This window comes from Haliotis cracherodii, unplaced genomic scaffold (genome assembly GCF_022045235.1).
Source record: "Haliotis cracherodii isolate W230 unplaced genomic scaffold, xgHalCrac1.p SCAF_2, whole genome shotgun sequence".
Taxonomy (NCBI): domain Eukaryota; kingdom Metazoa; phylum Mollusca; class Gastropoda; order Lepetellida; family Haliotidae; genus Haliotis; species Haliotis cracherodii.
This window is the reverse complement of record NW_027266275.1, coordinates 14,842,297-14,866,776: the sequence shown is the minus strand read 5'-3', so window position 1 is coordinate 14,866,776 and position 24,480 is coordinate 14,842,297. Positions and strand designations below refer to the sequence as shown.

The following is a 24,480-nucleotide window of genomic DNA, read 5'->3' as shown; positions in this document are numbered from 1 at the left end:
TTATTTTCTTTAAAAACTTCCAAGCAAGAACACAATACTTTGGCAAGTCTAGGTTTCTTCAGATTCCGGAAGTGAAATTATTCCTTGGTGTTCCTATATATTATATATTTAAAAAATTAAACCCCAAAATATATTTTTATTTCATGTCATTTTCATTTCATTTTCTTCCTCTACCATGACCAATCATAACCTGATTGTATCTGGGATTTGAACTCTGAAGCAGCGGGTCCTGGAATGGCTAAGGGACACAACTCTGCAGTGACTAGACCTTAGGTCATTGGGACACTTGTGTACCCTGATTTTACATGAACCAAGGTGGATGTGGTAGAGTTCATCACAGTGAAACTAGGAGCACTTCCCCTTTCACATTCTGTTGTGACTGGTACTCTGTTTGATAGGAACAGGGTTTGACTGTACACAACATATTGTGTACTACATGTATACAAATTGAGAAGGGATGCAACTGATTTTCATAGCGAATCCAAGAGGATGCAAATAGCTTTTACTTTTTAAAACTTATTAAAATTGTATATTGAATGTTACATGTAACTGGCACTTCTAATCTGGTAAGAAATACACTAGAAATTGTCACGGGTTGAATTTTGTCAAACATTGGAATCCACATCTATAATAGGATTCTGGATTCTGAGCATAGTCAGTGATATAATGTCAGCAATAATTTAGGAAATCAAGAGGACTGTGCCCCACAATGCCAGCCTGGGACCCATGCACCCTATATTTATGACTTGACCTAGACTAACATCTAGTCTCTGAAATATGCTCAGAAATTAACATGCTAAGGCGACTATGCTTGTTGTAAGCACGACTAATGGGATCGGGTGGTCAGGCTCACTGACATGGTTGTTGCAATTGCGTGGATCGATGCTCATGATATTAACCACTGGATTGTCTGGTCCAGACTCGATTATTTACAGACCGCCATCATATAGCTGGAATATTGCTGAGTGCTGTGTTAAATAACAAAGCAACCAACTATTATCATGACCATACATATGCACGCAAGAATACAGGTTATTTTCCAGGCTCTCCAACAGCTGCCAGCAACACTGGAATCAAGTTAACATACACCAGCTGTGTAACTCACCTGAAACTAACACCAAGCCATATGAAACTTCTCATAAATTTCAGAAACCAGCTCATTAATGACATCACAATCCCCAAAATCTAATAAAACCCAGTAACGAAACAGTCACTACTAACAAATCAATCACACCTTTATTCTAAAGCTCCAGACTCCCATGTTCCGCACAGCTATTTCCTAACACATGCTAATTTCTACAACATCAAAACATCAACTGGGCTGATAAATGACAGGTTTCCATGTTAGAAAGCAGGCTTTTGTTGGGGCATCCATCAGCTGGCCCCGGTGGAGTGGAGGGCACTGACAATAGATTGTATAATGGGTCAGGACTGTTGACCCTTTGCGGGAATTCCTGGGGCTTAATTTCCTCCCATGACCAGACAGTGAACGAGATTATGTCAACACTGCTGGGTCTCAAAGGGGAGCTATTCGAAACATGTTCGTTATTAAATATTTAAACATATGTGTACTTTTTAAGGTGTGTTGGATATGATCATTGATGATTTTTGTATCTTTATTTGATTAAACGTAGGAGAGCTACTATGTATCGCTTTACAATGGTTTACATATTCTTTGTTCTCAGGCCTGACTGAGATGTTTTTGTCTTAAGGATGAGTTAATGAGTTTATCTTACTGATGCTTTGAACAGTATATTTCAGTGATATCAGTGTATGTCAGCTTAAAGTGGGATTGTCTAGAAAGCTTAAAGTGATGCAGTTCTAAGCAGTTACAGCTTTAAAAAAACAAGGAAGATAATCTGGGTGAATATGGGATGTAATCGTAAGATTCTGGCACTCCTAAGGGAAGTAAGTAAGACCTAAGGGGGACTACTTAGACGACTGGGCCACCATTGCCACTGTGACTGATGAGTGTACTCAATAGTTGAAAAAATTAAATTTACCTCAGGGAAAACACTATGTTTGATTGAAGTTATGTTTTTAACATATATTTATAACTATCTTTATTTCAAGGTATTTACCTCAAAAATCAGTTCTCAGACAAGACAATTTTTTTATATATTGACCAAGAAAATCTGTGAAAGAATGAATTGATTTTGTTTTATTGTCAGTCACATTTCAAAGCTGATCAACATTTAAATTTGATTTTTTAAACTTTTTTGAATTGACATACCCATGTCTGATAGGAATATCTGAAAGGTAAAATATTTTCCTTCTCAAATGAGTTAAATTCAATTGAAAAAAATCACAGGAACAAATCAGTTAAAGTAAAAAGATACATTTGAATACATGTACCCATGGCTTGGTTCACAGTAAACTAAATGTATAGGTAAAGGGAGATAACTCCTTCTCGATTTATCACCTGACTAAAATCTGTGACAGAAACTGCCATATCAACAGTAAATCTCCAACAATGGTCTACCTTTTGATAATGACCCTTGATTTACAAGCGCATGGGAAAAGTGACGTACCATTGTCCACGCTATGTGATGGATTTCAAAACCACATGCCTCAATAGTACCAGTGAAAAAAGAGAAGCCTTTACTGAGAAGATTGCAGGCGACAAGCATGCGTTGATGGGAACATTAGAGACGAGATAATTGGCCAGGGTACAAAGCCTGACTGCAATTTACCTTTTCCCCCTTGAAATGCATGTATTCCACTTGTCAATATCGGCCATATGTGAAAATAATAGTCAGCTGGGAAATGTACAAGAAAAGTAAGGTGCGTCTATTTCACAATAGGATAAAGAAAAAAGGGGATTGCTAATAGGGTAGATGTATGTCGGGGCGTTTTGTGATGGCATGTTGGATACAGAAGGGAAAAATTGATGATAATGGACCGTATCAGTGCTTTTGTATTTTTTCTTAGGAAATAGGAATTATATTTTCTTTTCATACACTTTATGCTTAAGTTCTATACCTTAAATCTCTTCTTTCCTTAAGAAAATTAATTACCCAGAAAAGCTTTATGATCCAAAATCGTGACAATCTAGACTGGGACATTATCGATAGCAATTATCTATAATTACTGGGACGCTCCTTCTTTAAGTGATCGACAACATAAATAACAGAAATAACCGGATTTTCTTCAAGACAATGTCTCCATCCTTTAACACACCTACATTTTCCAGTGTAACAAGGTATGACGAGCCTCCAGTGCAGGATACAGGACGAAAGAGGGGAAACAGATAGGAAAACACGAGAATTTTGAGGCAAAAATTCTTGGATAACAAACTATGCATTCAAAGTTTGCCACGTACACATTACTGAGGTTGTAATGAAAACGTATACATGTACATTTAAGCAATATATTCTTCAGCAAATTTGGCTATAACCATGTTTTAACTAGGCATAACTGGTTATGACTTAAACACAACTTTTATGTAGCTTGGACATGACTTGTACGAGAATTCAATTCCCGTGGTGAAATCAAAACGATGCACTTTGTTCTTTGAAACTTGTACGAGAAGTCAATTCCCATGGATGAAAGCAAGAAGATGCATTTTGTTTTTGTAACTTGTAGGAGAATTCAATTCCCGAGGGTGAAATCAAGACGATGCGTTTTGTTGTTTGTAACTTGTATGAGAATTCAATTCCCGTGGGTGAAATCGAGATGATGCATTTTGTTGTTTGTAACTTGTCTGTAACTTGTAAGATATTGTGTACATGTATGTGGAAGATAGGCCTTAGGAGAAAATTTAACATTGAATGGATATGGTAAAATAAACTTTGTAATGTGTGTAACTTGTGCATTACACTTTGTCATATGTACTCAGTATGCCAAAAAACAGTTGCTAAGCAAAAGGATTGTGTTTTGACGAAAAAGGTATTAATGGTAATCATTAAATGAATCCAGTGCTTATTATACTTTATACATGAAGTAATATGCATCTATAACTTTTGGTACATTTCTGTTGCACATTTGACACACCAACTGTCACTCCAGCAGACACACAAACTGTCACTCCAGCAGACACACCAACTGTCACTCCAGCAGACACACATTGCATCCTGGAAACTGACAAGAAACACTCACCCTCTTGATCTGATTGGTCCGTCGCAGGGCGCCCATAGCTGCCACCTTGTACTCCTCTTCCAGCTGATCATACTGCTGCTGAATACGACTGAAATGTACAACATCTTTATACACCAGCTGATCATACTGCTGCTGAATATGACTGAAATGTACAACATCTTTATACACCATCTGATCATACTGCTGCTGAATACGACTGAAATGTACATCTTTATACACCAGCTGATCATACTGCTGCTGAATACGACTGAAATGTACAACATCTTTATACACCAGCTGATCATACTGCTGCTGAATATGACTGAAATGTACAACATCTTTATACACCATCTGATCATACTGCTGCTGAATATGACTGAAATGTACATCTTTATACACCAGCTGATCATATTGCTGCTGAATATGACTGAAATGTACAACATCTTTATACACCAGCTGATCATACTGCTGCTGAATATGACTGAAATGTACAACATCTTTATACACCAGCTGATCATACTGCTGCTGAATATGACTGAAATGTACATCTTTATACACCAGCTGATCATACTGCTGCTGAATATGACTGAAATGTACATCTTTATACATCAGCAGATCATACTGCTGCTGAATATGACTGAAATGTACAACATCTTTATACATCAGCAGATCATACTGCTGCTGAATACGACTGAAATGTACATCTTTATACATCAGCAGATCATACTGCTGCTGAATATGACTGAAATGTACAACATCTTTATACATCAGCAGATCATACTGCTGCTAAATACAACTGAAATGTACAACATCTTTTTACATCAGCAGATCATACTGAGAACTGACTGGGATGTCCCTCTTGGTATTCTCTCTCAGCATGTTTCTCTTGGCATGTTTATCACTCAGCATGTTAATCTCTTAGTATGTCTCTCTTGGCATGTTTATCTCTTACCATGTTTATCTCTTAGCATGTCTTTCTCTTAGCATGTCTCTCTTGGCATGTCTCTCTCTTATCATGTTTCTCTTGGCATGATTATCTCTTGGCATGTTTATCTCTTAGCATGTTCATCTCTTATCACATCTCCTTGCATGTCTCTCTTTTAGCACATTTATCTCCTTACATGTCTTTCTTGGCATGTTTTCTCTTAGTACATCTCTTTCTTAGTATGTTTTTTTCTTAGTATGTCTCTCTATTAGCATGTTTATGTCTTAGCATGTCTCTCTCTTGGCATGTTAATTTCTTAGCATGTCTCTCTCTTACCACATCTATCTCTTAGCATGTCCATCTCTTAGCATGTCTATCTCTCAGCATGTCTATCTCTTACCAGGTCTATCTCTAAGCATGTCTATCTCTCAGCATGTCTATCTCTTACCAGGTCTATCTCTAAGCATGTCTTTCTCTTAGCATGTTTATCTCATAATATGTCTCTCTATTATCATGTTTATCTCTAAGCATGTCTATCTCTCAGCATGTTATCTCTTGTCATGTCTATCTCTTAGCATGTCTTTCTCTTAGCATGTTAATTTCTGAGCATGTCTATCTCTTAGCATGTTTATCTCTTATCATGTCTATCTCTTAGCATGTCTATCTCTTAGCATGTTTATCTATTTGCATGTCTATCGCTTAGCATTTTAAAAAGAAATGATATAAATTCCTTTTCCAGAGTTTTAAAGCAAGCTGAATAAAGACATATATGTATACAACAACATGACTGTGAGATCCTGTGGTAACCATGGCAACTAAAGTCCCAGATATTCACCATTGAAATTATTGATGGGATAAAAATACTAACATTTATCTTTCAATATGATGTGAAAGGAATGTCTTGAAAAAAAATGAAACCCTTATGATTGATTCTTCATCCAGGATTTCAAAAATATTTGAATGAACAGTCTGAAAGCAGTTATCGCTTTTCAATCAATCTGATGGCCATGAATAAAATCCAGCTTCATCTGAGAGTGGTCTCAAAATGTTTAAAACTAAAAGCACAACAGTGGGAAAACTTTCCAGGGGTTGTTCGTATTTGGAAGAGGGTTAAATGATCATTTTTCAAATGTGAATCTCTTGTGAATGACAGCCTTGTGACGTGGATATTGTCTTGTACAAGAAATCGATTTCAATACTTGAGATGCATCACGCTCATGTGCATCTTCAAGGCTATGACATTTATCGTGTCATAAATTCAGCTGTCTGATTTTGACATTTCGGTGTTGCGGGCCTTAGTTAACCACTTATATGCTAACGACTAAGTGGACGAAGATAACAAAATATACATATTCTTATTTTTTCTTACCCATTTTGTTGACTTGTTTTCAAAATTGCAAAATGAAAAAAATACTAGATACATATTCAATTATTTCTAGATCTGTTGTTGGTTTGTCAAAAATAACAGCCAAGAAGAAATATTCATGAATGAGTTGAGTTTACACTTATCTGAATTAAATTACCGACAACTTACAGTGTGATGCCAAGGTAATGCAGGACATTAATCATTTTGGTGAAATTGAATAGCATGTGTACAGTGCTGACAGATGAAGGACAATAATCAGGGTTAATCTGGGATTCAAACCATGATCAGCAGATCCATGCAAACTAAGGGAGGTAACTCTACTCAGAGAATCCCATCACCTTAGATCACAGGGCATATTTTCATAAATATTACTGAAATAAATATGTTGCAGAAATGCAAGAAATATTCTCTTTGAAGTGAATGAAAAGCATTAAGCTAAATTTCAGACGGTTAATTACATGTTTATAGGGATTGAAAAGGAAACTGAATATAACATTTCATATAATGATACACAAAGAATTATAAAACAAAAGAAGTTGAAAAAAAATAAAAGAAAGCCATTACATAAAAAAAAGAAGGGAAATTGTAGCTCAAAAAGGGTTAATCTTGCCTAAAAATCAATAAGGGTCCAGCGTTTTCCCATCGTGTAACGATAACTCTCCAAGAGCTGCCCAGCAATCAGATTCACCAGGCACATCAAAGCTTTTGTCTCTTCAAATGTCAGATCAAATTATTGTTGTGTAATTAAATGCTGGACAGAGCTGATATTTGAACAAATCTAATTCGACTCAATAATTTCTGGGAAAGAAGCCCCACAATAACCCTGACCCACGTTGGCATTTTCAACCATCTCACGCTGATTGAATCTCTCGCCAAGACAAATGGGATTAATTTCATCCTGGAGACAAGCAGCCAAGCTCTGGACCACTGCTGATAAAGAAACCAGCATCTCTACAAGACTATTTGATGTAATCACATTTTTTATGGATAATAAATCTACTAAGAGATATAAGCATGATTAACATGTTTGTAGCTATGAAAAACATCTAAATTACATCAGGTCGTGAAGTTGATATACAATAGGTTCAAGGCAGACACATTTATATGTGTTAATGTGTCCATTAATCATGTGGATCATCCATCGCAAATGTTCTTATATATGGGAAATATCACATCATTAAAGTATGGGTGCTTTGATTTGTTGTAGCTTCTAACAAGACATATACCAAATTCGACGTAATAAGCGCACCGCTCTAATAAGCCACCCATGGCGATATTTGCTAATATATTAGCTAGTGAACAATCTCAGTTAGCACCCCTTCCGGTTGATCAATGTACACAAGACTTATATATTTGTGTATAATACTTGTGTTATATGCATCCCATTAATCTTGTACATATACACATTGAAATTGTTTAATATTGTTATTTTGAAAAGATCTTATTTGACACTTCCATGACTCTGAAACAGTTTTTATAACTAGAGATTTTACTTACGCTTCATACAATAAATTTAATCATTTGGCAAAGTCACTCTTATGGCTGAAAGAGTTATTCCCCTTCAGCTATTCATCCAGCTGTGATGTGAATGTTCTATTGTCAATCACGGGTCGACAGCTTTTTGGAAAGGAGGTTTGCAATACGTAATTACCAGTTACCATGCACAGATGAATGCATCATAATTTGTGGTTAGTAATTGCGTTAAAAAAGTGATCATAACAAAATTTAGTAATACCCCAGTGGAAAAATGAGTATGCAACAGACGAGTTTCCAATAATGATTCTGGGTAAAAACAGTTCCCAGCAACCTATGCTTGTCAGTAGAGGTGACCAAATGGATCCAGTGGTCAGGCTCGGTGACTTGGTTGATTGCATGTCACTATATCCCTATTACCGGTACGTAGATCGATGTTCATATTTGGTCCCTACTTGATTATTTACAGACAGTCATTATATAGTTTGAATATTACTGAGTGTGGTGTTAAACAACAAACAAACAAACAAACAAATATAGCTTTGTTGCGTATGTTTACACTGCTATATTCGCGTCCCCAGGCTTCTTGAAGATTGTCTAGTGCTGGGGAAGTGATAACAGCAATCATACACACACAACAAATTATTATATATTTCAGAGGTAGGTTCAACGATTGATAAAACTGAAACTTTTGCGATAATGGGTTACCAGACTGGGTCATTGACAACTTAAATTGTATTTCCTATTGACGTACCTGGTAAGTACTTTTACTGTAATCAGTGGTACTAGTATATAGATTACTTGTAGATTGGTCTTGAGGTTGGACAGGGGACACTTCACTAACGCAGCAAATACACCAACATACCTTATACTGTATTCGACATAATAAGCGCCCCATTCTAATAATCGCCCTCGGCGATATTTGCTAATATATTGGCTAGTGGACAATCCCAATTAGCACCCTTCCGATTGATCAATGTACACAAGACTTATTTATTCTTGTATAATACGCACTCGTGTGTTATATGCACCCTTAATTACAGGCAATTAAATTCTGGAAAAATATATTTGTTGTGTATAATACGCACAGACTTTTCTTTTGTATCATTTCAGGTTGTCGGCATAAACCACGGAATTTACGATCTTTCAACTCTTTCACCAAAATTATATTCTAATAAGAGCCCCCTATTTCTAATTTTGAATGCGCCCAAGGTGCTTTTTACGTCGAATACGGTAATATATTATATTATTTTCAGAACTACAATAAGCAATAAATACCTTAACAGGAATCATGTGAAAGTAATGTACATGTTTTGAATTTTAAAGTGCAATGAGTTCATGCTGACCTAGACAATAGGTGCTTTATACTAAAATGAGTATAACTGTTACAATGTTGTTTAACCCCAAAGTCAGGACTATTCCGGCTTCAGCACTGCTGCCTGTGAATAATCTAGTCAAACCAGTGGTGGATGTTATGAATGATCTGACATCTTCCATGAAATGGGGGTGGGTGGGGAAGCCTTGAGGTTAAAGTGTTCACTCGTCACGCCGAAGTCCCGGGTTTGATTCCCCACATGGGTACAATGCGTGAAGCCCATTTCTGGAGTGCCCTACTGTGATATTGCTGGAATGTTGCTAAAAGTGGCGTAAAACCATACTCACTCACTCACTCACTCACTAACTTCCATGAAATGTACACCTGGTGTCACACCAGATTGGAAGGTGAACATTGTTTCTCAAGTAAGAAAGGGAAATTCACAAGTCGAATACTCTTGTACATTAGACTGAAAACTATAAAAGCAGTTATATTAATAAAAATTCTGACATATGACCTAAAATGATTTCTTTAACAAGCCAAGTAATGTAACTTACCAGATGTTTCTTTTCAACTGGTCGATTTCCTTTCTCTGCAACAGAAACCAAAGTTAAAAAATATATCTTAAAGGGGCACTGATCTAACGCAATTCCCCGGACTGGTTGCTGCCTTTGTTATTGTTTTTTCCCCCGTGAGTACCCGGATGATACGCAATGCAACTGAGCGTGACCAGAGACTGGGCTACCGTCTGCAGGGACAGCTAAATGAACTTGGAGGCTGGAGGCAATATTTGTTTTACGCATTTTTGCATAAACACTGATTGGTTAACTGTGATCTATAAAGATTTCGACAAAGGGCGCATGTTAATTAATTTCTTCAGCCTAAACAAAGAGACAAAAAGAACGGCGGAGCTCATCGGATGTCGTAATTTGGATATACCCCAGATGGTTATAGTTTAATACTAAAAAAAGTATCCATGCAGTGAAAGAATTTTCGGGTTTTGGATTGCGTCGATAATACGATTACTACTCCCTTGTTGTCATCCACGTTTTCTCGTCTAACCCTACACTTGTGTATTTGTCGTCATTCCCTTGATGCTCAGTTAATGAATTTATTACAGGTACAATTAGTGGTAGCACCACTTAGATTACCTGACAAAGGTTCCCATTTGGCATTTATTGTGTCTGGGGTAATTATTCAATCTAAATCCAGGTTGGAAGTGAGGTGAAATGTGTGTTATGTAATATGCACGTGGCAGCCAAGCAAGAGATGAATGATCAGTTCATTTACTTTTTTTGTATATCAACGGTTCGTTCCTGGTCATCAAAGGATTAACAGACAATACGTTGATTGATTAATCACTGTTTTCTTGCACAGTGGATATGTCAAAAGTGAGTGTTTACATGTCTAGGTTTACTAAAACAAAGGGAATACACTCATATCATGGCGTGAAGTGCCGATGTTAAAACAACATACTTTGTTCAAAGGGATAACTGATAATACGTTGATTGATTGATCATTGTTATCTGTCACTCAATGGAACCGTGGATGTTATGAAAATAGTTGTCACGTGGGCTTTCTCAGCCGACCCTTGAAGAATTGACACCTATGTGAAACACCTGAAACAATCCAAGTGATCAGTAGAGAAACGAACACGGTTATAATATCCCGAAACGATATATATTTTTTAAAATATTTGATTGTTACAGAGACACGTGACATCGAATAAGTTTCTTTGTACAGCTGCAGACGAGTGGGATATTGTTCCTTTGTGTGGATATTCACGGATACATTCCTCGAACAAGGAAGCTGCCTAAAATTTATACACATAAATTTGGTGGGTTGTAATTATCTTATTTGTATTTTGTTTTCCTTCATTTGAACCGATTCGTTCTTGTTTCTCTATGTCTTGGTTGGGAAATTCTTCAATGCGCGATAGACGTTGTTTTCTCCGGTCTTTTCCTTTGTAAGCGTGTATATATTACCGTCAATTTGTAAAATTTGATTCCCTCAGGCAATTTATAAAATGTGTAAATATTTCAGCCATTTTGACTAAGAAATCTATCCAGATTGATTAAGACGAACAAAAGGGCCTACAAACATCACAACAGATTATTATGTAGGATTAGAAGCCAAACAACATAGACTTGTACTTTTCAACGAAATGTTTTTCAGTCACTTTGTAAAATATTTAGACGTTTAATAAATATGTTACACATTTTGACAGTAAAAAAATATACACACTATAAAAAAGCAATGCTTAGGTGAAATATTTACTTCGTGTTGCAAGTAAAAATAGTGTAAACGAAAATCGCAAAATTACCAAACAAGTGACTTATCAAAACTTCGTCACCATTACCGATGCTACCCCCAAAGATACCTACATTTCCTTATTATCTCGAAAACTATTTCATTTTGTTGATCAATGTGACCATACGCCCTTATTACTACCGGTATCCATAAACGTGACTAATGCGCTTACGAAAGGCGCAGCAGAGGTCGCGAACTAGTCTAGATTTCTGCTATACATCCGGGTACTCACTGGGAAAAAACAATAACAAAGGCAACAACCAGTCCCGGGGAATTGCGTTAGATCAGTGCCCCTTTAAAATACAATGTCAACAAGAATAGGACTGGGTTTAGACAAGTGCAAAAGGAGTTTGAATTACTTTGTTACTTTAAAAATGTCAAGGCAATTTCTCCTTTCCTTTGTAATATTGAGATGAAAACAGTAAATCTTAGATTTTGCTGGGGAAGGAGTTTTAAATGCTTCTTTTATCAGTATCATGAATATTACAACTCTATTACTTCCCCATGAAGAGATCACTCATTTGATAAAGCTGTATTACACATTGTGTACTGCTTATGTACTGCGGGAACAAGTTTCACAAACAAATATTGAAAACTGCCAACATCCCTAGGCTAATTCAACGACATTTCATGTAGAGATGATAGATCACTGAAAGGAGCTTATGCACACTTGATGACCCCAGCAACCCTGTTGTTAGGCTGACATCACATAGTATTGTTTCACTGGTGGATTTTGCAACAAAATATCACAAATTAAGTCATAGGGTATTGTGAATTGTGACGTGATTGTAAACATTGTGGTGCAGGACCTCGTTCTACATGACGATTGTAGCACAGCGACAGTCGTAAGTCCATGTACATGATAAAGTGTATGGGAGTCATGGATAACCTTAGCATTAAGACAGCTCTGTGGAACAGACCCCTCAATTCTAAAGGTGGGCTGTTGTATGGTAATAACTTAAATGTGTCAACTTTTGACATGTTTAAAGTATTATTCTGTTAAACTCAATTGGATTATGCTCTGGCTCGCTTAGATGTCTGCCTATTTACACACGACAGTAAAATTCTAAAAACGTTACAAACGGTACGTAATGAATAAAATACTAAACTCACTCCAACGTAATACAAATTTACGAAACTCATGAATAGTTCTGGCATCTGATGAGAGAAAGCGAGTCAGATACCAGAAAAATTCGCTCCTTTCATAACATTGGTATCACACAGGAACGAGTTTAGTATTTCACGCATCACACCACTGTAGGAAACTGAACTTGTCTTCAGCATCACTACTGAATACTTAAACTTACTGGTTGCCCTCTACTCCAAATCTATCACAATCATCAGTAAACCATCTTTATTTCAAAGTCTATACAGGCATAGTATCTTATCAAAGGGGAGATAAATTGTTTCCATAATAACAATTACAAGTCCTGAAGTAAAAGTGCCTATCTCAAACTACAAGGCAAGACAGTTGCAAGAGTTGTCTCCCTTACATTGAAGAACCTTGATTTAGTCTTGTCACATACTGTTACAAGTATGTATCAACAAGAGCTGTATCATGATACAAACAGTACTTACACATGAGTTAAGGTATATACTATACTACAAGAATAAAAGTGAATATTAGCTCTAAATATGACTAAAATCAGGTTGAAATATAATATGCATAAATATTCATGCTCTGTAGGTAGTATTAGTCACAAGACAGAATTAGAAAAAATATATTTAAATAACTTATATTAAATCATTATCAATATGGCAACACATACACACCATCACAACTGATCAATTATGCATTAAGTTTGGCAACATATAAATTCATTGACATTTTTCTATAGCAAATACACAGATAACAGTAGGCATAATGGTATTTCTAAATTATGTAACTTAAAATCATCATGCAGATATATAATTTAGATAGGTCATCATGTGTAGAATATTAAGGAATATAAATGCCATGAACTCAAACATTTAGTGGTCTTTCTGTGATCAACCATTAACAAGAACTATTCTCTATTTTAGCATCCCCAAATAAAACCAGATGAACAAAAGAAATGTTGTCTAAAATACATATTCACAGAACTGAGCCCGAGAAATATTATTAATTCAAGAATTTTAGTGAACCTTGTTCAAACAATATAATATGATAACAGTAACTGACATACTATATCTGCCCTACAGTATCATCAAGTAGTATTGTCTAACAGGGTCTATCTTGCCATGCAACCTTTGCCTTTGCAACCTTATAATAATCTTATTAATCATTATTTCATTACAAGACTTTCTGATTTCTTTGAGAGGAGGGGGCACAGGTGGCCCGGTCGTCTAAGGCGCCGCGATTCGCGGTGCAGAGTTGCGTCCCTTGGGCACGCCAGAAACCTATGATTGTGGGTTCGAATCTCAGTTCGCCCCGATTATGTTTCTAGGTTTGTCAGCACCATACCCGTGCCCGTGGGTTTCACTGAAGAGGTATACGTCCGAGACCTGCATCACTTCGAGCTTTCCTCCAACATTAAGCTGACACACCGCGATATAACTGGAATACTGTGAAAAGCGGCGTTAAACCCAACTCACTCACTCACTCTTTGCAAGGACTGCAATTATCTACATCAAGTGCTTGCCTTAATTGTGTTGTTGCTCATTCCATATTTGCATAGACCTCTCGGAAACAATACCAAGTAAGTGAGTAGGGTTAACGTTTAACGCCGCTGTCAACAGTATTCCAGTTATATCACAGTGTGTTACCTTACTGTGGAAGTAAAGCCAAAAGTAGTACAGGTCTTAGAAATTATCACTTTGGTGAAACCCATGAGCACGGTAATGATGCTGACAAACCTAGAAACATAATCTGGGTGAACCAGGATTCAAACCCATAGTCACAGGTTCCTGGCAAACCCAAGGGACACAACTCTGAATAGCTAATTGTGGCGCCATAGACGACTGGGCATCCCATGACCCCACCACATTCTAAGAAAATCAGTAAGGTGTGATTATGTTCAGTATGCTACTGATCTTAAATACACAGCAGGGTAAAACAATATACCACCTCTAGTACATTGCAATTACCAGACGAAATTTAACCCAACATGACATTTTACAACTGGTGTATGTTCCAGTGTCGAAGGCCATGTAGGCTGTCAGTAAGTCAGTTGAGTGAAATCAACACCATTTTGCTATTGTTAATTTCAACCAGTAGTATATATGTATAAAATGTTACCTGGTGCATAAATCATGTGTTGCCATGGGTCCACCTCACATAATTGAATTGAAAATATTTGCAATCAATAATTCTATTGAAATGGTTTGTAACATCTTAGTACTGTAAGTGAAGCGGCAGGTCCTAACTTGCTTGAGATATGTAATATGAATTGGAAGCTAATGTCAGTACAATATGTTCATAGATTCATGTCCAAAAAATGTATGGTCAGTATAGCAGCTTCTCCCCTCTTCTTTGATAGGCATTTAGAAGTTGGAGTACCAGGTAAGGATAAGTATTTAAGGATGAACAACTTCTTTATTACAATTATGAGCGACGTTTCGGTGTAGGTTCTAACCCTGTTAGCCACTTCCCTCCCTTCATCAAGAAATGTTTTTTTGTTTTGTTTGTTTGTTGTTAACGCTGCACTCAGCAATATTCCAGCTATATGATGGCGGTCTGTAAACAATTGAGTCTGGACCAGACAATCCAGCTACTGACATCATGAACATCCATCCACGCAATTGGGATATGATCACGTGCATCAACCAAGTCAACGAGCCTGACCACCCGATCATGTAGCCCCCAACTAATACTAACATATAATGCCAAAAATGAATACATGTGAAGTTCCTATTACCCAGTATGTCTGCTGCCATGTGTATATTTGGAATAACAAGCCTAAAGGAGGTCAATCAACAAGGCCATTTCATAATTCCATACATCACAATGCAGTGCATGAATTTGTTTCAAAGTTCACTCGCCAGGAGGGATTGTTGACAAAATATATTGCAAGCCCTCATCCTGTTTTACTAGCCAAAAACACTTCTGTTAAACTATAAAATGAAAACAAAATGACAACAGTCTTTGACCTAAATGACGCCATATCTAACTTAATGATTTCTAGAAATAAATATGTATTGTCTACAGTATACAATTTGAGAGTCAGGTCAACTCTACAGATCTGTTACCAGCCCAATTTAAAAATCACTGGCATTTGGCTGGCGGGCAGACAGCTATTTCAAACACTGTCAGCATGCGTCTATTAATCACTCCCAAATAGTGATAAAACTATTTGTTTTCAAAAAGAAGAGCAGATCTTGTCCCACCAGTGCCACCCATCACAAACACATGCACAGGCATGTCAATTGTACCCCTATGGTACAAGCCAAAACAGGGAATTGCATCAGATATCATTTTAGTCACTGATGCATCAAATTTGGAAATGTGCTCCACATGTAGACCTACCATTAAACGTTTTGAAAGCTTTACTTAGGCCTTGAATATTGTAACCCTGATCAAACAACTTTTGAGAAAGCATTGCGTGACACTCTTTGAAATCTTAGCAGAAAAAGCATTGTACATCAAAAGTGAAATGTAGGCCTAAGGCAAGAACTGCTGGAATATTGCTCAACATAAAGGCAAAGTTGAGTATTGAAGTCATCCCTCTTGTCATACAGTCTTGTGGAGAGTGTTTTGTCACTGAATCTTTATACATCATATACATATGAAACAGATGAGGCGGTTTCACTGGTCTCTGATATGTCTAGTGCAGGGGTCCGGAAACCGTCATATGCGCCGGACATGTCCGATTGGGAATCTCAAATGTCCGGTTTAAAATATTGCTTACCGGACATTTAAATCTAGTGAGTGAGTGAGTTTGATTTTACGCCGCTTTTAGCAATATTCCAGCAATATCACGGCGGGGGACACCAGAATTGGGCTTCACACATTGTACCCATGTCGGGAATCGACCCCGGGTTTTCAGCGTGACGAGCGAACGCTTTAACCACCAGACTACCCGACCGCCCCTCTGATATGTCTAGCTCAGGTGGGTAAATCAGTACAAGGGAATTGGCTATTTAACCTTTATTGAACAATATCAGTAAAAGTAAACATCAATTATAGATACAAGCTAAGGTAATTGCTGTATTGGTTAAATTAATTCTAAAATACAATGTGAAATACAGACTTAACATACATACTTTACAACATACAATGTTGTGATCACTAAAGCATGTTATTGTATATTGTGGAGGGACGGAAGACATTTATTGACGAACATTGTCGCACTTCTCAACAATGACTTCATGAAGTGCTTGATTATTCAACAACCCGTAACAAAGTACTTTAGAATCATGTATTTCACTTTGTCCCTGTCATCCATTGATTTAAAAGTAATCGTGTTTCAGGTGCATATTCATTCTCTTATATGTAAGCATTGAAAATAGACATTTCATCAATAATCAATACTGGAGAACAAAATGGATGTCTCAGGGTGCTGAAGGCTGTTGTTGCTATTAGCTAAAAAAATTTGCAATGACGAGTTTGATGGTCGATATTGACGGGTCAATCAATTGCAGGTGTGGCTCCCATGGTTTTCTACTGTGAAGTAAGCAATTAACAAGCAGGGAGTGATGGGGATGTGATGGTTGTCTTACATGTGATGTCAGGTTACTTGGATCTGAATGAAAGCGACAGTGGCTGTCTGGAAGGTGAACAATATGAAAGAGACAAGCGCTGCCTCAGATGTTGTCTCCCTGTGATTTGTTAGACGAGACACCAATATGGAAAGAGCGGAAAACATTAAGGGATCCTGACACGGTCAATGGATGAAATTAATGAGAATATGTTAACAGAGAAATGTTATGAATTATTTATATAAGATGAAAATTACAAAATATTTGTTGAATTATTATCATAAGTATGGATAAGATAAATGGATGACAACTTCTGTATCATAATTAGGAGTGAGTGAGTGAGTGAATGAGTATGGTTTTACGCCGCTTTTAGCAATATTCCAGAAATATCACGGCGGGGGACACCAGAAATGGGCTTCACACATTGTACCCATGTCGGGAATCGAACCCGGGTCTTCGGAGTGATGAGCTAACGCTTTAACCACTAGGCTACCCGACCGCCCCTATAATTAGGAGCAAGTTTCGGTGTAGCTAGCTTGTAAATGGTGTTAGAACCTGCACAGAAATATCGCTCCTAGTTGTAATAAAGAAGTTGTTCATCCATATATCCTTACTTAGTACTCCAACTTCTAAATGTCTCTTAAAATACAAATATTATCATGTAAATAGCATTAATTCATTCAATAATGATGATGATGATGATGATGATGATGATGATGATGATGATGATGATGATGATAATAAAAGTTCGAAATGTTTACATAAAACAGACACTGGGTCACTGCTATTAACAAGTGTCATCTTCACCTAACATGCAAAGAAAATGTCATTCCCAAATTAAACATTGTTAGCCATTAACATGCAGCACAAAACATGTTTCCTGCGACAGGTGCAAACAGTGTGAACTAACTGCTGCAATATTCACAATCAATACATTGTCATTCATGAAATACTGGTTGTTGTCGTGAAATGCATCACGTCATTTCATGGCCAGAATATTACTTGAATAATCACCTGTCATTGATGGCAAGGAAAATTACACTGCAATATTTGTTTTGGATTCAGATGAATACCCCTGTAATGGAAGATGTCTTTGGGAGGACAGTGTGGATATATGGGTACATGCAAGATGTATGGAACAGGTGGATGGAGACATTCATTGATGGATTGACGGAGGCTGGGAAATGTAGAACCTTGAGTGACGTTTTTAATGAAGCTTCTCTGACAGAAAGAATGGTTGAATGATGGGTAGAGAGATTGTGGCAGTTTGTACATGATTGTATGGCATATGAGGATATAAGGTTGTAGCTATAGCAACAGTGAATGATGAATGCACTGGCGAAAAGGGATGACTGAGAGAAGAAATTAACAACTGGTTGGATAAATAGAAAATTGAACAAAATGGTTGATACAAAAAATGAAAACGTATAAATTGATATTTTGTAGACAGAACAAATACACAAATATCTGAATAGAATAGAATAGAATTAAATAGAATTAATAGAAGTGAATTAAAAACAAAAGGTGGAGCTGAATAAATTAAAAGGTTGAAAGTAAATATGGAATTGAATGAATTTACAAAAGGTTGAAGGGCTAGACAGAATGAATGGTTGATAAAATGAATGAATGTTTGGTTATCAGAAGTTGGCAAATGCCCCCGACTCCACAAATTTCAAAGAACAAATCAAAAGTCGAACTTGATGAGAGAATTTCTATCTACTCTGTCTGTCCGAACACCAGAGTAGTTATTGAGCTATCAAAACAATACCATGGAATTTGGATTCGGAGCTTTGTATCTCTTCTTCAGCTAAACACCAATATGAACAGAGTCAAAGTCTAACGTCAAACTTGTTGCTGTGGAAACGAAAATAAAAATGTAAATCTAATAATCCTTAAATACCAAAAGGCACCACTTCAGCCCCTGGTTAATACATGTACCAAGTTTGGATGAAACATCTATCATGGTGGGGGGGGGTGGGGGTGGGGGGGGGGTGGGGGGGGGGGGGGAGGGGAGTATTACTAGAACAGGTGTGGTGGGGTAGTCTAGTGGTTAAAACGTTTTGGCTGGTCACGTTGAAGACCTGGGTTTGATTCCCGACATAGGTACAATGTGTGAAGCCCATTTCTGGTGTCCCTGGCCGTGATATTGCTAGAATATTGCAAAAAGCGGCGTAAAACCATACTCACTCACTATTACCAGCACAATAGTGTCAACATCCCCTGGTTCAGTGACATTAAGCTATTCATGAATGAAGGCAAGTTCATCAGCTCCATCTTCAACATGGCACAGCTATAAACATGTTTACAATCTTTGAGGTGGTCTGTTTATTCATTAATAATTCAAAATCTTTACATCAGTGCCTACTGTGCTACGGGCCATGTGGTCCTCCTTCATTACAGTACTACTGTAAATAGGAAGATATCTTTTAGCAAACATACATTAAGATATGCCGCTGAAATAGAGGCACCATTTGTTTAAAGAAAACCTAAAAAATGATATCTATACCTGTTTTCAAACACTTTAATCAAATGATCCTAATCACCATAAGGAAAGTCTGGTTATCTGAAGGGGATCAGGTTCAGGGATAAAACATATATTGTTTCGAAAATACGCAATAAAAAACTATTGGAGAGGTGCCAGATTTCTCTCCAAAACAGTAAAGCTCCACAATTAGAGGGCAACATTGGAAGCCATCACATCCACATGTCGAGCATGTTACTAATATCTACTCTGTCTTCATGAGATGATTGACAGCTTCATATTTCATCTTGATTCAAAGAGCAGACATTAATGTGTAACACACAGGCGCCAGTGCACCCACACACGTTTCCTTATCTTAATAACTTGAGATTGTTTAAATTAAGTACATGCTACAATGAAAGCATTGTATTTTGATTGACACTTGAATGCAGGGGACAGACCATGTCGGGTGAAAGTGTTGACGCATGTCAGCAATGAAATGAACATGCGTTAATAAGATGTTGGGAAGCCAGGTTGTATTATTACTACTGGTACAAGTATTTTCCATTAATGTTTTGTGGAAGATCATTTATCTGATCACAGCAAGATTTTGTAAAATAACAAGTATGTATGGAAGTAAGGGGAGATGAGATGGAGTTTTCGAGTCATGTTCATGTCCAGAGAGAGACACAGGGATAGAGACAGACAGAGAGTCTGAGAGAGAGAGAGAGAGAGAGAGAGAGAGAGAGAGAGAGAGAGAGAGTCAGAGACAAAGAGACAAAGAGATAGACACAGAGAGAGAAACTGAGAGAGAGAGAGAGAGAGAGAGAGAGAGAGAGAGAGAGAGAGAGAGAGAGAGAGAGAGAGAGAGAGGGAGACACTACAGTTTAACATGGATACCAGACTCAGACACAGTATACTGCAGCATGACTCTGAGCCGACCAGTCCTTGTTTTATCCCCTTAATGCCAATCGTCAGGCAGGGTAGCAACAAGTACCATCTTTTGGTATCGAACCGCCGACCGTTCGCTCTCTGAGCACATGCTCTATCCACTAGACCACGGAGGCAGCCTTGTATAGAAGTGAATCTGAGCTGTTTGGCGTTCTTGCTCCTTCTATCAAGCCAAGAATAGGGTGGTACATAGTTCAAATGTCACCCTATCACATAGAAACCAAAGTCTATGTTTTGCGTCCATAATTATCTACCTCATGTCAAAACATCTTGATAGCTATAATTATTTTACATGCAGACCCCTCTTTCTACACCCTGAGATTCGATCTCCATGTCTAGCCTCAATCTCTAAAAGATAACATCTTGATGTTTTGAACAGTAACGTTATGCCTGACCTCATTTTCAGTTTGTCACCTTGTGAAATTGTGTTAGATCCTAAAATACTGTGGACCCAAAGCAATACTCAAAGTGAATGAAAATATACATAAATACACATGTACATATATAATGCAGTGTCAAGAGAACACATAGCAAGTTTAGGAAAGTACATCAGAATATTCCATTGCTTCAAAGTCATAGCGAGCCATTATAATATTTTCAAGAGTTTTTTTTATTTTCTTATCTGCTGGTGTGCATGTACTACACTCTTATCAATATTCCTGTCTGTAATGGCAGGGGTGGGAATGCCAGAAAAGATCCTCCCATATCGTACCCATGTGGGGAATTAAACCCTGAATGAGAAATGTCCTTTAGGATGGTTTTGAGGGTAGGAATTTACCTTGACCGATCTACAGGGATTGTCAGCTGTTCCTGGGGACCACCCTCTTGGAATTTACCTTAACTGATCTACAGGGATTGTAGGATGTTCCTGAGATCCCACCTCTTGGAATTTACCCTGGATTAACACCACTGCCAACCAGGAAGTGGCAGCATGAAGCAAGACACCACGTCACCATTCCTGAGAGAGATCTCAATCTTCAGGGCAATGAGTGGTGTACCAGGCATGAAGTCAAGGTGAGATGGATTAACTGGCAGTGGAAACTAGCATGGAATGTCATCACCATGAGTCAGTTGTTTCCCACACCGAGGTTGTACATGTGTCACAAGACAATCACATGGCGTATCGATCTCATCCAGGAAACATGGTCTACCTGTGTTTCAGAGATGCTGCATCTTCCCGAGGCTTGAGAGTTAACTGACTTTAAAAGTCGTTTCCACCCTTGCCCAACTAGGCCGGTATTATGGACTAACGAGTCTATGCATAGTCCAATCAAAATCGCGCAACGAAATCGAAATCTGGTTCGTAAACTGTCGTACAGATTTCGGTTGATTGCAGGATTTGCAAAGTATGTTCACCGCCAACTCGTTGTCAACAGATATTTTCCAAACCTTTTTATGTTTTTAATCAAGGGGCTCGTGTGATTTTATGCATAGATCTTTATCATTGATCAAATCGTCTTGACTGGGCGCCGCCATTTTGTTTGAAACAAATGCAAGTAATGGAATCGGATTGGTCCAATGGAGAGGCTTAGAAGGGACATAACTCATAATAACCACTGGTGGAGCTATGTTCGAGCCCAGGAATTCCAGCCTAGTTCGGCAAGGGTGGAAACTGGACTTTTAAAGTCAGTTAACTCCCTTGCCTCGGGAAGATGGAGATGCTGTTGGTTGATGGGTTGTTTTCCTGGCTGTGGTATAGAACATTCTGGTCCTAACTTTTCCTGCACTTGAATTTAGACTAACTTTACACTTTGTAACCCTGTGAAATTATTCATCTTGAAAACTTGGTGATCACTGATGACTGGAACTGTCTTCACAAGACGAAATGTTCTGTATTGACTTACCAGCTATCAAACGTCACATATTGTGAATCGGACTCACGACGAATCTATGGATCAAGGGTATTAAATTAATACCCTTGATCCATAGATTCGTCGTGATTATCGTTGTGATTATACTATCTGTCTTGTTTTTAAATAATCTTTAGTTTTATAAGGTCACGTGATAACCAAATATGGGATAATAGTCTCGATCCAAATGTTACAACGCGTACACTTGAGCAGACTCATGAATATAACTCATGAATATTAATTAGACCGTTCACTACGTTAACAGATCGTTATTATAACAGAAACAAACGTATGTTTTCCATGTACATCTAAAATGATATTATTTGTTATTAATTGCGAATTAAACAATTTAAATTGAAACAATTCATAATTCATCATATTATGAATATGTAACAACTTGTAATGTGTGTGAAAAGTCGTACTAAAATACGCTATTTGAAGGGGGCGTGGCCTAAATGCAAATGTCCGATTGGGATTTTAAATTTTCCAGACCCCTGGTATTAATAGATATACAATAGAGATATGATACATTGGATGATTGAGGATGTCTACATCCTGTCAATATCGCTTCTATTGCTGAGAGAATGTTCCTGTAGAGGGAACAATTTTACTATCCATGTAACAGTTTTGTTCCTGTTCTAGTCCTGATCCTTACCTCAGACCGGGGGTCCGGAAAATTTAAAATCCCAATCGGACATTTGCATTTAGGCCACGCCCCCTTCAAATAGCGTATTTAGTACGACTTTTCACACACATTACAAGTTGTTATGTATTCATAATATGATGAAATAAACAATATAAACACCAATATTCATCTACAATATAAAATAATATCATTTTAAAATTACATGGAAAACATATGTTTATTTCTGTAATATAATATTGATTTGTTCACGTAGTGTAGTGAACAGTCAGTCTTCTAATTAATATTCATGTGTTGTATCTGCTCGAGTGTATGCGTTGTTATATTTGGATCAAGACTATATCCCATATTTGGTTATCATGTGACCTCACGGGAAAAGATTTTTTTAAAAACTCAAATGTTTTAAAAACATGACAGATAATATAACCACATGTCTATCGTAATGGATACTACCTCTCCTCTAACAGTAACCAGACCACAGACCATCTGACCATATCAGACATGTCCTTTATTGCTGCGACAACACTTCTCACTACAATAGCAGCCTAATATCTCCCAATACCATTTGAAAAAAATCACAGATATGTCCTTCATTCTGGTAACAACCCATTGCACTAAACTAGCAGACTACTCTCACCCAATACCATTTGGACAAAATCACAGACATGTCCTTCATTCTGGTAACAACCCATTCACTAAACTAGCAGGCTAGTCTTACCCAATACCATTTGGACAAAATCACAGACATGTCCTTCATTCTGGTAACAACCCATTCACTAAACTAGCAGGCTAGTATCTCCCAATACCATTTGGACAAAATCACAGACATGTCCTTCATTCTGGTAACAACCCATTGCACTAAACTAGCAGACTAGTCTCACCCAATACCATTTGGACAAAATCACAGACATGTCCTTCATTCTGGTAACAACCCATTCACTAAACTAGCCGGCTAGTATCTCCAAATACTATTTGACCCCCCCACAACTTAAGTGTAAACTACACCTAACAGAGAGGGGTCTCACCTTCTGTATCCCAGGTCCACTGAGGTGAAGTCCAAGCTCCCGCTGTAGCACAGCCAACTTCCTCTTCTCTGCCTCCAACAGACGAAATGTCACCTGAAACATACGGAACATCATCATCAGCAACATACACCTCGTCCAAACAACAACAACAACAACAACAACAACAATGCGCAAACACCACAAAGAACATGCTGTTCCCAAATCCATAAAAGCTTCAATATGACTCATGGGTCCACTTGCACAAAGCGATCTTAGCGCTAAGATGATCTTAACTCCCATACTTTAACATAGGCTTACAATAGTCATAGCGCTAAGGTCGTTTTGTGCAAGTGGGCTCTGGTCTATATCTTACCACATTGCAATCACAGAGAGAATCTGGCCACACAATCACCCTTAAAAACATCTTGTTCAAGAAAACTTCAAAACTCCATTCTCCGAGAAAAACGCAGGTGGATTTGAAAGTAAAAT

At 37.6% G+C, this 24,480-nt stretch overlaps 1 protein-coding gene across 1 annotated transcript in view; it reads right to left on the bottom strand.

Annotated features, from left to right (window-relative positions):
• The window catches only part of LOC139469842 (ras-GEF domain-containing family member 1B-like), a 152,344-nt gene that overhangs the window by 83,773 nt on the left and 44,091 nt on the right, over positions 1 to 24,480 (bottom strand). The window contains exons 2-4 of the mRNA XM_071252147.1: positions 24,013 to 24,105; positions 9,714 to 9,748; positions 4,099 to 4,186 (exon numbers count right to left, since the gene is read on the bottom strand). Of these exons, the coding sequence (XP_071108248.1) occupies positions 4,099 to 4,186; positions 9,714 to 9,748; positions 24,013 to 24,105 (216 nt within the window). The remainder of the gene's footprint in view (positions 1 to 4,098; positions 4,187 to 9,713; positions 9,749 to 24,012; positions 24,106 to 24,480) is intronic.